The following is a 17,943-nucleotide window of genomic DNA, read 5'->3' as shown; positions in this document are numbered from 1 at the left end:
CATGTCCCACAAATAATAGGCTACTGTCGAAACGCAATAAACGCTCATTCTAGATCCCTTAACTGTATAATAAATTTACTTAGTAATAAAACACGGTGTTGAACTGGTAATAAAATGAAATAGTATATTTAAATAATTATTGCCACAAATATTGAAGAGTTGAACTGGTAATAAAATGAGCAGACATTGGCATAAGTGTGCATAAATTTGCATAAGTGTGCATAAATTTGCATAATTATGGGCCTAGAAATATATAGGAATGGTGTACGCACACAAAATTATTCAAAATCGGCCTACAATTTCAATTTAATTAACCATTAAAAATAACCTACGAGTATATACTCTTTTATGGGATAGAGAGATAAAATACCGATTTGGACCTCGGTTTGGCTGGACGTTCTGCTACCCACCTTCTCTCAGAAATTGGCATAGGCCTGCTATGAAATGATCAATGCAATTTTTGCCAAAGCTCACTATCATTCGCAAGATGCTATGAACTACCAAATCGCAACAGTTTAAAATAGTTGCTAACCTTTAACGCTTTTTAAAAACGTGTTGGGTTGGCGGAGTTGGGGGTAGTCTGACGTTGTACGTCTAAAACATCTTGGCGACCCCCCCACTGATTTCAAGAATTTAAATGTATCACGCCCCATCCATTTACGCTATCAATTATTTATCTGGTGATAAATCTTCCAGATAAAAACATCACGAAGCGAAACACACTGATGCATACGTGCGGACAGGTTGCTATACACGCTGTAGTAATGCCATGTGTGGCGTAGTGGAAGTTTCATAACATCGTTGACGTTTTGACTAATTTCTTGTGGATTTACCATTTTTCTGAGGATACTATAACATATTGGGATAGGAATATAGCCATTAACAATGGCTACTAAGGTGATCTATTTCACCATAGCAGGCCGGCCAGAGCAAGCAGAGTTTCGCTCCGATTTCCCTGCGGATGATGTGAAAGGTTAGTGCAATGTTGTTGTTGATCAGTTCACTTTGAGAAATAGGTTTGGAAACATGGAAATTGCTTTGCTGTTTATCATTTGGGCAGTGGGTAAATAAACTAATCAATATTGAACACTGACCTGTGCCGTGCGTGTCATGATGATACAAATGTAACATCCATCAAAATTACCTGACATTGTAAAAGTTTTTAAGACTTACTTTCAATGCAATGTTGACAGGTGTTTAATACAACTCCTCCCTACCATACTGTATAGGCTACACGCTGTAGGCCTATACATCTTCTTGCAGTTCAGGAGTTGAAATTACTATTTGTATATAGGCCTGCGTAAATATGATGATCAGGGCCACTTCCGGGCACTTCCCTGGTCCGAATAATTCAGTCGCAGAACAAAATATTCACTTGCTGCTATAAATCCATGTTCTGGGGCTAAGTTTTAATCCCCTAGCATAATATTGGTGCCCTGGGAATCATCCTATTGTTGTGGACCCTGGCCTTTTGTCTGACCAAATGATCAGTAAAATGGTCATAACTTTATATGCATACATTTATGTTGGGGGGTTCAGTCTTGACTATATGGATTGGGTGGGGATGTGTGGGCGGCTGGGATTCCCAAGGAGTACCACACATTTACCAAATCAGGAAAGGAGATCTAATAGTAATACTAATTTTAGATTATTTTCGTTCAAAATTAGAGTAATCATTCTGGAAAATTTTCGCATCACCTCCCAGTTTATAACAAAAAGCTTGAAAATTTGCACTCCAAATCTGTCGTACATCCTTGTACCCACAAGTCTACTATTATTAAGAACCACCAGTTCAAAATCCGAAGGTGAGGGGTGTATGGAGGGGGTACTGCTCGGGGGTACTCAGTACAAATGACCATACGGGGACATGCATAAACATGGGTAGCATTTTCAGCCTTTTGGTATAGGCCCCTATCAATGACCCTTTTGGTATATCAATGATGCCTATTTTGGCTATGAATGGGTCCTTTTTTTCAAAATTTTCTCAATTTTTTTAGAAAATGGCCCAATTTTTCCTTAATCTAGCTAAAATTGTAAAAATTTTCCCCAAATTTTGGGAAAATTTGGAAAAACCAAGACAATTTGGGTTCAATTCGGCCGAAAATTTTGACTTTTGGTACATCAATGGGTTCAAATTTCTTGAAAAATTGGTATATTTAGGGGTCCACTTTCAAGTTCTCAGCTGCACGTCCCTACCAAAACCAAACTTGAGTACCCCGGCTGCTCCATGTCAAATACCCTGGGGTCAAATATGCAAATAACCTGAGTCTATGGTGCCAGCCACCCATGGGACAGACAACTTTCTGCATGGGGTCTTTGGTAGGAAGGGGGGGGGGGGTTATTGTGTGAGAAATAGTCATCTTCCAGTCACCCAAATGTCCAAATTAGGTTAGTGAAAATGATACAGAGTATGATTTTTTTTTTTTTAAATGGTCTTTTATTTTTGTGCAAATTAGGAAAAGTATGTGGTTGGGGGGATAATGGGTAATGCATACCTCAATCTCATTATTGAGTGCCCCCCCAAAAAAGAATTTTATACATAAGTAATGGTACAGTTATGTTCTTTGTTTACTTATCATTATAGTTGATATGATCAAAGTCATAAAGTAGCAAATGGGAGTCATTAAAATCCAAAATATAAATAAAATAATTAAATATTTTGCAATTCTCTACTTTGGACACGGGCGGAAACAGAAAACTAAGAATCAATTGTAATAAAGGGCCTAATTCTGTTGATGTAACGTGATGGATTATCAGCAATTTCACTGGGTCAAATTCTCAAAACCCAAAGTGAAGGCTGATTTGTAGTCAAGACCACAATATATTTTCCAATATTTTTGACTCTTTAATTCTCAAGGATAAAAGTCAAGGTCATTGACCCTTTTGGATGGGGTCAGTGAAATTACTGATCATGAAATTTTCATGCTGGTTCATTTTCACAGTTAAACAGGTACCTGTTACTAGTACAAATGTAAAACCCAGCAAAAATATTTTTAAGCCATAGGTAGCACATGCTCTGTACTGGATTTGTGATACCTGTATATGGTCTAGGATTTGCCAGCAATATTTACAAGCCGACAACAAAGTCGGCTTGTTCTGTTTTACGCTAATTCTTTCTTTCTTTCTGGCAATCTGCCTCTTCTTCTACAAACAAAATGCTACCAAGCTCTAATTAATACATGTTGGTCACTAGTGGCATGGGTATTCAGGGTGTTCACAGCTTGACCATTGCTTGACCTTTGACCCCATATGCAATACAAACTAAATTTGAACAACAAGATATGTCAAGTTATAGTGCTGCATATGATAGACCTTTAATAGTGAGACAAAACAAAAAGTCAATGGTGACCTCCTTGTACAATATTTACTTTGGGGTCAAAAGGTCAAAATGTGTAAAATTTCAAACAACGAGGTATAGCAAATCTGAGTGCTGTATATGATAGACCTTAGTGAGACAAAATAAAAAGTCAATGGTGACATCTTTGTACAATGTTTACTTTGGGGTCAAAAGGTCAAAATGTGTATAATTTGAAACAACGAGGTATGGCAAATCTGAGTGCTGCATATGATAGACCTTTAGTGAGACAAAACAAAAAGTCGATGGTGACCTCTTTGTACAATGCTTACTTTGGGGTCAAAAGGTCAAAATGTGTAAAATTTGAAACAACGAGGTATGGCAAATTTGAGTGCTGCATATGATAGACCTTAGTGCGACAAAACAAAAAGTCAATGGTGACCTCTTTGTACTTGGGGTCAAAAGGTCAAAATGTGTAACATTTCAAACAGCGAGGTATGGCAAATCTGAATGCTGCATATGATAGACCTTAGTGAGACAAAACAAAAAATCAATAGTGACGGTCAAAGTTTAGGGGTCGAAGGTCAAATTTTGAAATTGGTCAAAATTGACCCATTAATGTTATATTTACTGCCGGCCGCTTGTACTCAGAATCTATTGACTCTAGTATTACTAGCATTTCGTTGGCTATTCAAGAAACATCACCATCATTGCGAACGGGGCTAGTTCAAGAAGTACAATGTAATGTATACATTTATAGATTGAGTACCGGTATTTAGAATAAAAGAAATCATAAAACTGTTCAGAGAGTGAAATGATTAACCCACGAAAATAGCTTGTTACGCAGTTATTGGGGTTTTTTTTTCATTCAAGAAACATCAATTTCACAAAAATAGGACAATGTAGGAGGAAAACTACTAAAAAGATTTTTTTAAATATTTATTTGTGACATGATCAAAAGGAATAATTCTAATTCTAATCTTCAATTTAGATTTTTGTTCACACTTTAAAAATGTTTTTCAAATAAGGTCTAAACATCTAACCCCCAACTTCTGTTTAAAATGATTCTCGAACTGTAAAAACAAAATAAAACAAAAGACAAAATATAAGCGACATTAGACACATTCTTCTTGATGCACATTAATGATTGGTACGTTTTAATGAGAAATTCTATGCTGAAACATTTCATTCAATGATACATGTACTACTAATTGCATTTTATTAAAACAAAACTATTAAAATATACTTTACCATTCCAATAATGTACTACATGAATGCCCATTTTACGGATGAAGTAATCCAACTTTAATTTAGCCCAAGTGTTTTGTAACTCGGACATTGAGCAGTAATAAATAAAGGTCGGGCTTCTCAATTGGTGTCGTGAAATAATATTCATCACTAGCTTACAATTTCTATGTGCAATACACGTTTTGCAAAATTTAATACTGCTGCATTGTGAAATAAAATAGAAATTAATTAATTTGTTGCCTCTATATTATAAGGGCTACGTGTTTTCCATAGCTGGGTGTTTAAAGGAGTATTTTGTGATCCTAGCATCCTCTTTTTGTAACATTTCCCAGTAGATATCCACGAAAAAAAGCTTTTAAGCTATACTTAAAAAATTGTAAAAATTGGAATCAACTGAAATTTTGTAATTTCCCAAAATTTCAGTTGATTTTAATTTTGCGTTTGCGAGTTATGCATGATCAGGCCCGTACGCAGGGGGGTGGGGGTGCGTCGCACCCACCCAAATTTGGAAAAGTATACAAAAAGTCCCAAATTTTCATAAAAAATCAGTTTTTTTACGCTTTTTTTGACAAAAAAAGGTCCAAATTTTGTCCACTTTTAACAAAATCGCCCCCACCCCTTGGAAAAAGGTCCACTTTTTCAAAATCAGCACCCCCCAAATGAAATCCTGCGTATGGGCCTGTGCATGATTATGTGTATTACACTGCTCCATAGGTCACTGTATTTCGTTCTGGTGTACCAAACGTTACGTAATTCAAATTTAGCGATATTTTTCCTAAATGATTTTGCAAGAAATTTTTTGTACAAGTGGAAGGATGAGGCTGTGGATCATGAAATGCCCTTTTAATACCCTACATGTATATCATCAGTTGCACATAATGTATGTGAACATAAATGAAAAGTGAACTATCCAATTTAGCAGTATTTTGTTGTGAATGTGAATTATATTACAGGAGGGAAATTGTGTCATTCCAATTAAATTACATTCCCCCTATACTGTACACATGTTTTACAATGTACCGTACAAACAATTGTGTCATTCCAATTTAAAGCCGTATTGTAAAATTTCCATAAAAATATTCTGTATTTCTTGTCCATAAAACGTTATATAATTATTAGCTTTTACTGTCAGATATGCCCCCTTATAATTTTGAGCCGAACAACTAAGTAAAAGCAAAGAAAATTGGATTTTAGTACCAGCACCGATGTTGCCATTGTATGTCACTCCGTCAGTTGTGTTACGGCACGATCCTTTGATGTGTGTATCTTGCATCTCTGTGTCATGAATATCATGTACCCGATTGTGTACGCGTTCGACTAATGTTTCGATCGGTATAAACAACGGTTCCTGCATTTTATTCAAAATCTCAGATTTTGACAAAACTACAGTACCTGTCTGGATTTTTGGAGGGTATGTTAATTTAATAAAGTACATTACAATTGTGTAAGAAAAAGCATTTAAAAAAAATATTGAGGGCATCCTCACAAATGTTATAATTTGGCTTTAAATTATATATGTAATCCCTACACCCAGTGGCGTAATCAAGGGGGGGCCAAGGGGCCAGCTGCTGTGAAAAGTCTTGCCCTCTTCCCCGTGGGGTGGTGGCCGCCCGACATTTAAGACTTTTTGTGTTTCTGACCAAATTGACATTATATTTTGCCATTTTAACCTAAAAAGTGCAAATTTTTTGCACGCTTCGCGCAAATTTATTCCCTTTCTATACCATATTTCACCAGTTAAGGGGTATAATCCACGCGTCTAGTACGCACTCGTTTCTAACTGAAATTTTTGTGAAATCTTGTCTGCGCAGTTTTTCCAGCCACGCGCGCGTCAAATTCAAAACTGCGTGGAGTGTGCGCCAGGCACTGGTAAGAAGTTCAGCTACGCGAGAGTACCGTTTCATCGCCATTTACCAATGATTTTTGTAAAAGAAAGAAAGATAAACAAAGAATAAAAGAAGGAAAGAAATAACTAAAGAAACAAATAAAGAAAAAAAAAGTTCAAGAGAGAAAAAAAGAAAGAAAGAAAGAAAGAAAGAAAGAAAAGTAATAAAAGGAAGAAAGAAAGAAAAGAGAAGGAATAAAAGGAAGATAAACAAAGAAAGACAGAGTGAAATAACAGAAAATTTAAGAATAAAGGAAACTGAAAAAAATTAATGTAATCTATCAAAAAAATAACAACGACAGAAAGAAGTGAGAAAGAATAAAAAGAAGAAAGGAAACGAAAACAAAACAAAGACAGAAGAAGGAAAGGTAAGAAAGAAGGAAGACAGAATTAAATAATGAGGGAAAAGAAAGATAAAATAATAACAAAATATATAGACCTAGGCCTAATTAGACTAGGGCGAGCCCATTCAGAAATCCAAAAATGTATTATTTCATGGAAAAGAAACTTATGATGTAATTTAATGGTATTAGCGTTACACATCTCTCATTTGGTTACCTATAAAGTCTAACTTCGTAATGTAGGCCTAATGTAACTCAATTTTGGTAAAGGTTGGGCAAGAGGAAATCAATAATACGTAAAAATAATATAGGCTATAAGTTTATATATTATATAAATAAAACTAGGTCTATATTTTGTTTCTTAGGCATACTGTCCATTTAAACAGGCACGATAGGCCTCTGAAAAAAATATATAAAAGGGTGATATCAAACGGCCTTTTTTATTTGTCTTATTAACTAGTATTATATAACTTATTTATTTTAAAGTAGTTTCTTATTTTACTGATTATTAATATCATGAAATTATTTCAATAGTAATAGTATTTTAAGGTAAAATTCTGTTATTTGAAATATATATCACATGAAGTCAATTTTATTTTTTTAATAAAATGTCTATTTTCACATCTGACTTACTTGGCGTGCAACTGACTTTATAACTTAATGATAAAATGAGAACGATAAGTAGATCGAACCAAGTTGTCCCAGCCAACACAAAAAACGTTAAAACGTTTTAAAACATTTGGGTTTTGATTTAAGTAAATTAAATGTGGGCTATATTAAGGTTATGAAAACGTTTTAATACGTTTTGCATGAAAACACACTACAATAATATTTCTAAAGTATTTTCAAAGTGTTATTGTAAAAAATATGTTTTGCAAATAGTTTTTGCCAAGTATTTTGTCAACACTGAAATAACATTAATTTAGAATGTTTGCAGTATAACGTTTTTGAGTGTTTTGAAAACGTTTTATACCCTTTATAACCTTTTAAATAACCCGACATTTAAAAGTTTGCAACCTTTTCTAACCTTTGCGAATGTTGTCGAAAATGTTTTGTGTTTGCTGGGTACATGCCTAAAATAAGATGATATTTGAGTAATATTAATATCATTCTAAACATGATAAATAACGGGATCCGCTAATATTTAAGTTAATAATTAAAGGCCTATTCAGTGATAGCCTGCAGAAAATTAACATTGTTTATCAATTGCATAGCTAGGAGTGAAGGATAAGTCATTAAAGTTGTCATAGGAAGGCCTGCAAGTATTTTTGCTATATATGCAAAACAACGAGAAAAAAACGGTAGTATTGACAAAGTTCAAATTCAATTCAATTTGAAATTACAGATTCATGTAAAATATCTCATTTTGTTTGTTGGCTTAACCACTTTTGGTTTTCGATTTTTGAAAAACTTCATATTGAGTGAAACTATATAACTTAATGGATACGGTACTTTGGAATCAAGAGGGTTAATAAAACCGAAGAAAATCACCCACTGTCATGTTGCAGGTGTTTGCGATATCACCTGCATACGCATAAACAATTTAGCGTATGAGCTGCGACAAGTTTTTTCGTTTTACTCTCTATGATATCGCGCTGGTATTTTGAACCAAAAAATATGCCATTTCTGCTCAAATTGTGAAAAAAGTAACTCGGTGACCCCCATTTTTATTAGCTTTAATGAAACATCCTATCAGTGCGCATATTATATCAAAAAATCAGCAAAATTGTTGGGGTAGTTTTTTTGTTATAATCGAAAATATGTCTAAATTTTCCATTTTTCCATAGACGCCTGTACTAATTTTTCCCCAAAAACAGCCTTTTTAAAATGGTTATTTCTCAAAAACGAGCTCGGTGACCCCTAATTTTTATTTTAGATATTCAAAGTATATCGATGAAAGTTAATTGGAACGAAGTTTAAGAAAAATTGTTGGACGGGATCTTGTATGGATTATACCCCTTAAGCTTCAATATGGCAAAAATTTTCGTGTGCTTCGCATGCATTCGTAACATTTGCTGATTTTGTCACCAAAAGGGGTCTCCCTTAAAATTTGTCTTGCCCCCCCCCCCTTTGCCCCCTCTGAAAAAGTGCTGGCTACGCCACTGCCTACACCATATCATCATGTTTTGCAATGTTCACACAATTAATATTGTCAGAAGGTCCAAACAAACTCCAACCAGAAATGTACATTAAACTTATGCCGCCCTTCTGGTATCAGTTCTATGGCCATATCTTTCACAGTACCTTACAATAGAATATTATTGATAGAATTGTGTACAATAATTGTACCAGTACTGCAAACAACATGTTTCAAAAAATTGTATTTAATTATCTGAAGAATATATTTTCTGTTGAAATTTGTTACTCTGGTATTTAAATTTGATTGTTTACTTTAGCGTTGCCACATCTTTTTACTTCAAATTTGATTTTAGGAAGTCGCCATTTTTCAAGGGACCCATTTTTAGTATACATGTATGCATTATGTAAGCAAAGGAATGACTTCAAAGATAACATTATTTTATTTATTTACATTTTAATCGAGTAGCCTCATCACTTGTTCAGCTCCCAGGGCCTTGTTTATTCATTCATTCATTCATTCATTCATATTTTATTTTATTTATTTTATTTCATATTAGCATATGTTAATGCTTGCTATACATGTACAATGTACCATATTGGAAACATTTGATTGTAAACAAAATTGCTCATGGATTTCTTTCAGCTGACTATAGTAATAAATTATTTTTGGTGGACCACATAGCGGGAACACCTTGTATCAGTGTCTGTTACTAGCTTAATTACTAACTGACTAACCATTAGGTCTAAAATGGGCATATCTCGAAATGCCACTAAGCTATAACCCTCCAGGTGGTGTCAAATAAAAGAGAAAAAAATAAGAAATACAATAAAAAAACACTGGGGATTCCACTCCTAATACTTTTAAAGTTACGTGTTACGTCCATTTTACTCCCCCTCCCACGTGAGCTTCAATTCAGTGCAGCTGTATGGTTAACAGGGCTAGGTAAGGATACACTTGTGGCAACTTGCCAAATTCCTATATGGGTGAAATAAAGGTCCTATAACTCCTTATAGGATTTTATAATGTTGTTGATGGGGTACATTATATTAACCCTTTAATTGCAGAAAGAAAGAGAGAGAGAGAGTATAGTCAGTTAAATAAGTAAAACATAAATAATTGAATTAATTAATAAATTAATGTCATCCGAGGTCAAAGGTCATCATAGGTCAACCAGGGTCAAAGGTCATATGGGGTCAATGGGATAGGCTTAACTCGGTCCACCAATTTGCGGTACAATAACTGCTCTTGTTCAATGATGTTCACCAATTCAATTTAGTTCAACTTATATGGAGCAGGCGCGGATTGGGGGCGGGCTGGCTAAAAATATACACAATAATAGTGTCAAAATTGCCCACCAAATGGCTTCAATTGGACCTTCATTTTACAAAATTTTATATACAAAGCAATAATTTATACAATAACAGTCAAAATTTGTCCACATATGGCTTCAATATTGGGTCATCATTTCACATCATCGAAAATATTTTGAAAATAGCAAAATTTTGCCTCACTACAATCAAATTCTTTTTCAAATGTCCAAAAATTTGCGGAAAAGTTGTTAAATGTGGTCGAAAATTTTGACTTTCAAATTCTCAGCGACACACCCCTACCCAAACCAAGCTTGAGTACCCCCTCCCACCAGATAAATACCACTATCAATAACAATATGTATTGATAATAAAAATTTCTTTAAAAAAGGAATGGGGCGCCAATGTGAGATGGTGAATTCCATGGTGTGCAGATTTGGTGTATAATGATTTTTCTAGGGAAGAGTAGACATCGTTGACAAAACAAAATGTATGTTTAATATATCAATTATTTCAATGAGAGCAGTTCCATTAACTTTCTTCCATAAATAATCACAGAGTATATAATCTGTTTACAAAATAAGCAGTTTTTGAATTGTATATTCAGATTTAATTAGCGTGCAATTATCATTATCAGTACTACTCAAAAACATGGCCTCGCTCATGTTTACATTGTATAGTCACTGCCTCGTTTGATCTTAGGCCAAAAAAAAAAAAAATGTTTGCTTGCCCTCAAATGAATTTTCAAAATTGGGTTGGTCGGCCACAGGATTTCTTTTTTTTTTTTTTTTTTTTTTTTTTTTTATTACTAGCAATCTCTACTATACTGTTTGTATTAATTAAGGTTCAAAATATGAAAAATCAGACAATTTTGGTGTCAAAATGAATCAACTAACATTACAAAACAACTAAAATGTTGAACACAAGTTCTAAAATACATATTTTTTGTTCTAAAATACATATTTTTTACATCTTCAGAATGCAACAATTTGAAAAGAAAAAAAAACAGTTGCAAAAGGCAGCTATGCTGTTGATCAGTTTTTTGTACCTGACCTCTTCATATCGACCAATCGGAAGCCTGATGCATTATTAAATAAATTCAATGATTCTCAGGAATTATTGTGAGTTGGGAGTGATAATTAGCTCTATTGACCATGACCGGTAGCTTATTTTTGTACATCTTACCTCAGCTATTGTGAGCCATGATGTTTCATTCATTAGATTTTATGACTATAGATGTACAATGTAGATATCAAAAGAATCAACTTGGACTGTAAAAAAAGCGTCATGATTTTCTGAAAAAACGTATATGCTATGGCCCTATCAAACCATAACAAATTGAGTCTGAAAGGTTGTGATCAACAATATTATAGATATAATATGATTTTGGTATCATTTGCTTTAAACGTGATCATAACTTACATACTGAATAATTTTATCAATGAATAAAAAAGTAGAGTTCTTGTCACGTCACATAACAAATGTAATGTCTTAATGACACATGTTTTTAAATATGAGGCACAATGCATATTTACAGCTGGGCTTTGAGGGCCAGAGATTTTTATCAAAAATATTACAAATCAGTACAAATCAGAGAGCAACTCAGTCACAGGCAGTAGCGGCACCACAGGTGGGGGGCATGATGGGGCAAATGCCCCCAGTCAGAACTCTTGCACCCCCTGTTACCCCCAGTAAAAACCCAAAATTACGAAAATTTCACCTTTTTGCGGTAATTGGTTGATTTTGCCCCACCTGAAATTCACTATGCCCCCTCAATGCCCCCCCCCCCCCGGAAAAATTCCTGGCGGCGCCGCCACTGGTCACAGGTGATACAGGTTTTTTTGCACATTCACCCAGTTCCTTCTAGATCCAGTGGTGTAAACAGCCTTTTACAAACTAGCAAAATCAGGACGTTCAGGGCCTAGATTTCGTCTTGGTTTGCGAGAATTAAAATCCATCATAGTCACTGCACTTATTGTATGATACAATGAGAGAAGTTGATTCTCACAACCAAATCTTACGAGAATCATTCTGTGATTCTTGTCGAAATCTAGTTCCTGATGTAAGCCTGACCCCTAAATCTACCCCCTGAAGGATGCTCATTTTAACAGATGACTAGAAAATAGACACAACACAACACATAGGCCTATTCTCATTCAGGATGTCAACACATAGGATTGAAAACCTTGCAAGTCAATTAGGCTTTAAAAAAACCAAGTTGACTTGCCCTTATCGACCGACCCAAAAATTTGAAAAAACACAGTCGCGTTTTTTTGGGTTTTTTTGTTGAAATTTTACTATAGGGAAATGTTATATTTTGGTTAACAATATTCAAAATAATGTGTTTTATTTATGTTAAACTGCTGTATAAAATGCATAAAATTGTCAAAAAATTACTCACGAATTAAATTCTTACTCAATTTCTGCATTTGTTTAGTTAATTTCGGCAGCTTAAACATATGCTGCAACTTTAACAGGGAAATGTGGGATGGAAATTGTGTTCAGTCGCATTTCCTAATTTGAATCACATTTTCCATGGTACATGTATATTCGATAAAAACACGCCTGAATAAGCGCACATTTGTAAAATTCTCCATGCAAAGTAGGCCTATTAGGCATCGCGTCATTGCTGAAATTGCAACAACAAAAAATAATAATTTTGACCGACCGACCCAGGTGTTGGTAAGCCTTAACAAGTTGAATGTGTTAGCTTGCCACTTGTTTTATAATGTGAATACTAATGGAACTCAAGTTGGTGGTGCTCATTCAAGTGTATGTGATTAATAAGCTAATGATTTGTATTCTCGGTTTAATTACATTATATTCATATGAATGAGTTTGTCAATATTATTGTCTTAGGAGATATCAGAAAATGGCTGCATAATATAATAATGATGACAATGATGATTTAATGTCATTGAAAGGGGAGAATAAATCCCTTTTCTGTAATCACCATTCGCCACCCTCTAGTTATCTCTGAAAGAAACGAACTACACTTTATATTTTGCATATTCTATTACATTGTAGCTCTTTTTGTCCTTAAAAATGGTGGACTGATTGTAATTCAATTACGTCAAATTGTGTCTTAGGGCTCATATTAAAATACCATACCACATTTTCACACAGAAAGAAGGCAGGATTCCCCTCGCTAAGCGCGCGCCTCAGGAAAGCTCGGTCATAAAAGCGGATGGATTATATGCATCAGTGATACACCCTGCCCAGGATTTTAACAAAGAAGGCTAGCACAGGAAAGCTGCAGGATGGCGCACACCTTCCTGTGTAAGGGAATTTCAATATGAGCCCTTACAAGTTTCAGGAACAAGATCACAATTGAACAGACTTTAATATTGCAATATCTTGAAGCAGTCCAGTCTAAGTTTCTGATAGTTGTGTTTGTATAATGCTGATTGCAAACAAATTCCCACTGAAGATATATATTTTTGCATAGATTGAATACATCATTGAAAGAAAAAACTGGTATTTAACTATTTTGGATTTTAAAAATATATAAAAGTAACAGTCTGGAAATACATGTAGGTACATGTATGTGTACAATTTTCATTCATAAGTCATATTTTCAGAATTTAGATTCTTCTGAAAAATGTACGCAGCAAACTTTTGTTGGATACAATATTGATATTTGTAATTGATAACAAATCATGATAATCTGCATGTTATCAATGATAAGGCAATCCTATTACATATACACGTACATGTATGAAGCCTGGGTTACAACAATTAGACCAAAGTCATTTTGTCCAATGAATTACATTGTCCAAGATATACTTTGGCCGAATTACCTGTTGGCCAATATACTTTGTCCCCACAGACCTTGGCCAAAATTAATTAGTATAATATAAATTAGTCCATATTATATGAATCTTATATGTGATGTGATCAAGCAAAATCAGTCGGAACTCAGAAATATTGAATTTTCAGTTTCTTTTAGGATAGTAAAATGCAAATACAAAGCTGCATTTTGAAGAAACCCCCATTGAAATTGAACAACCGGTTCCAAAGATATGAGCAATTAAAGAGTTTCTAAAACAAAAGGAAATATATTCCGTTGTTTGGCTATATCTCAAAATCAATATTTGCGAGTTCCGACTGATTTTGCTTGATCGCATCACATATGTATAAATATGAATAACTATTGAATAAAAGCAGTGCTCTTTGGAAAAGAAAATTAATCTGGAAAAAAGTTGTTTGGATAACGTTCTTGAAATGTAACAATTCTTTAATAAAAGTGTAGAAACATTACAATAAATATGGTTATACATTTTAGCTGATGAGTACTTGGTTTTGTATAAAATACGGGTAGAAATTATTTTTATGTACTTGAAATAGATCGAAATAAGGAGTCATTTCAGATTTTTATGAGCATGAGATACAACTTTGAATATGAAGTGAGAATGCCAGGGCACATGCATCCCTGTGGTGGCACCAGAAAAAAAATCAGGAGAGTATGGGGGGAGGTGAATTTCAGGTGGGGGCAAAAATCAACAAATTAAGCGCAAAATTGCAGCTACTATAAGTGGAAATTCTCGTAATTTGGGGTTTTTACTGGCGGCCATCTGGGGTACAATCTCTGACTGGGGAAATTTTCTCCCCATGTCCTCCATGCCACTGCTGGATTGCTGCATCCTTTCTTAAGCTGTACCTCTTAAATAATTACAAACATGTTTGCAGTCCTTGTAATAATTAATTAATCGGGTATATGTGCTGCAATGTAGAAACACAAGTATTTATTGGCATCAATGTGAGCATCATTTATTTGCACTGAGTCTTCCATTTCCTGTTGTCTGACAGACAAACCATACATGTATGTATATGTGACCATCCACCACAACTGAGCCCGGATGTCGCCAGTGAAAAGGGTGGCAGTGCCACTATTGAGATATGCTCCATTGAACTTAACAATAAACAATAGGAAACAAAGGATTTATTGACTGTTTTATTGATTTTTCACTACTTAAATGTCAAGTACTATAGACATGATACACATCATTTTAAAGCTAATTTCAAGCAGAATATTTTGGTTGAATATCTCAAAAATGATGATTGGCGAACATTCGGGGCTCAGTTGTGCTGGATGGTCACATATTTGGTTTGAATTAATTGGCCTAGTGAATCAAGTGAGACACTAGCAATAATTTATACATGTATGTCTGGTTTTGGAATCTAATGACTTGTAGCAAAGGACTCAAAGGCCCTTCAAACTTGATTCTAGTTGCCGGTTCCATTTGTTTTTCAGCACTTAGCCCAGACATGAGGCAACTATTTCATAATTAATCCATTGACATAGCCTGATTTCATTATTGCACAAGTTGATGGCAGCGGCATAATCTGTCTTGAAAAGTGGGGGACGTCTATTTGGCTGAAATTGTCAAATAGTGGTTGAAAAGAACACAAAGTGGCAAATTCCCCTAAGACGTGGGGAGGAGGGGGAGGGGCATGTCACCCAGGATTGATGCACACATGGTTGATGGTATAAGACAGTGTCAAAACATCATCTTAAAACAGTTTGACAAAATACTTGTGGTGTTTTACTGGAAAATATCAACAAATGCTTAGAATTAATATTACAAGCACCTTGATCATCAGGGAATGTTTTTTATTTCAGTTTAAAATTTACATTAATATTAACTATTTACATTACAACATAACCAGTAGGAAATGCCTGACATTTTGAGAGCTGAAAAATATGTGTGGACGTGTATTCAATCAAAAATCTTCAGGAAATTGGTAAAAAAAGTAAAATTATGGAACACAGGTGATGGGAAAGAGCCTTTTAAGGGCCGAATGTTGCCTACTTTGATTCTAAAATGCTTCAAACTGTACAATTGACACGAATTCCTAGTGCAAAACATGAAGGAAAGAAATAATTGTGTGTGGTAAAATTGATTTTACCCGATGAGAGATTCAGTTTGCATGAATGCATCACAATTTTTTGTTTCACTCTACATCCTTTGTATTGAAATGCGATGGAAATCCTTTTCCTTGTGGAGATTAAATTAAAGTTTGTTCGGCTTATATAAGGCGGAAATTATTCGGCTTTTGTTACTGCGCAAGTCACGCATTACGCAACACACAACTATAGCGTAAGCATTGCGCCCAACTGTGTGCATGCCATTTTATATCAATATACATGAGTGTGATATCAGAGTCTTATTTATTCCGCCTTATATAAACCAAACAAACTTTAGCTAGCTTTAATGCCTGCTCTGCATACTGGCAATAGGCTTCAACATAAAAAGATATTTTCTCACTTAAAATGTCAAGAGTTATCTCAAAAACCACTGAACCAATACCAGGCTTGTTTGTACTTGTTTTAATGCATTTTTCATGCCGATTCCAAATATGGGCATGAACAATCGTAAAATTAAAATTTTTCTGAAACTTGTCGTCTGCAGTTATGCAGAGAATTAAAGGGAATATGAGTGATTTCTTGTCAAACCAGAACACCCTCAAATTCATCAAAATTCACATTTATTATTTATTTTTGAAACACGCATTGAAGCGGACAAATGGCAAACTTGAAAAGCAATCACATGAAAATGTTTCATGGGAGGTTGTTGAATTTGGCACTTGCAATAGACACAGAGAATGACAATTTACCCTGGGAGAGGGGGGCCCGGGAAGGGGGGACACTCGACTTTGGAAGTGACAGGGATGTGTGGACAGCAGTTCAAAACTAGGGGTCTTTCGGTGAGAGCCTAAACACCAAAAAGGAGGTCTTTCGGTAAGAAGGCCCTAAAAAAGGGGTCATTCTGTGAGACTGGGGAATATCTTACCAAAAAAGAGGTTCTTTCCGTGAGACTGGGAAAATTTTTGAGTCAAAATATAAAAGTTGATTCAAAATTGTCAAAAAGTCATCATTCAGTGAGAGATTATCAGAAATTTGTCAAAAATTCTTGAAAAAAGGAGGTCTTTTGGTGACAGGAAAACAAAACACTGTGGTCGTAGGGTGAGAGAGAGTTTAGTAAAAATAAAAAGGGTTCATTGGGTGAGGGGTGTTGAAAAATGGGGGTCAATAGTGGCGTACCGTGGCCATATTCAATTTTCAGTTTTTTACATGATTGTATAAAGCATTTGCAATGCTACCTTTTGCAGAAAACCCCAGTGAAATTTAACATTTAGTTCCAAAGATATGAACAGTTGAAGTGTTTCCAAAACAATAGGCAACAAAAGATATTATTGTCTTTGTTTGGCCATATCTGAAAATCAAAATATCTGACTTCCGACTGATTTTGCTTGATCTCGTCACACATTGTGATCAATTCGGCATATAGGCCCTATATAATTGTTGATCATTGTGATGCACTAACCGGGGGGTAGGATGTGCCGCTGAGATTTTGGAAGTGGACCCATAAATATACCAATTTTTCAAGAAATTTGGACCCATTGATATACCAAAAGTCAAAATTTTCGGCCGAATTTAACCAAAATTGTCCTAGTTTTTACAAATTGTCCCAACATTTTGGGAAAATTTTGGCTAGATTAAGGAAAAATTTTTCCAAAAAAAATTGAGAAAATTTTGAAAAAAGGACCCATTCATATACCAAAATAGGCTTTGAAAAGGGGGTCATTGATATACCAGAAGGCTGAAAATGCTACCCATGTTTGTGGCACGTCCCAGTATGGTCATTTGTACTGAGTACATGTACCCCCCCCCGGGCAGTAACTGTTACAGACAGAAAATCTCTGGTAAAGCTCCCCTTTAATATTTCTTCACATAAGAGTTAGTAAGCGAGTGTATTTGCCAAATGTAAGAGCGGGTTAAAAAA

General features: G+C 34.8%; 1 protein-coding gene across 3 annotated transcripts in view; it reads left to right on the top strand.

Moving 5' to 3' along the window:
* Positions 1-717: 717 nt before the first annotated feature.
* The window catches only part of LOC140156269 (high affinity cGMP-specific 3',5'-cyclic phosphodiesterase 9A-like), a 361,412-nt gene continuing 344,186 nt past the window's right edge, over positions 718-17,943 (top strand). For all 3 annotated transcript variants that reach the window (XM_072179256.1, XM_072179257.1, XM_072179255.1), the window contains exon 1: positions 718-973. In XM_072179256.1, coding sequence (XP_072035357.1) covers positions 886-973 — 88 coding nt within the window. In that variant the 5' untranslated portion in view covers positions 718-885. The remainder of the gene's footprint in view (positions 974-17,943) is intronic.

Source organism: Amphiura filiformis, chromosome 7 (genome assembly GCF_039555335.1).
Source record: "Amphiura filiformis chromosome 7, Afil_fr2py, whole genome shotgun sequence".
In the NCBI taxonomy this organism is placed as follows: Eukaryota; Metazoa; Echinodermata; class Ophiuroidea; order Amphilepidida; family Amphiuridae; genus Amphiura; species Amphiura filiformis.
This window is presented reverse-complemented; position numbering and strand designations above follow the sequence as displayed.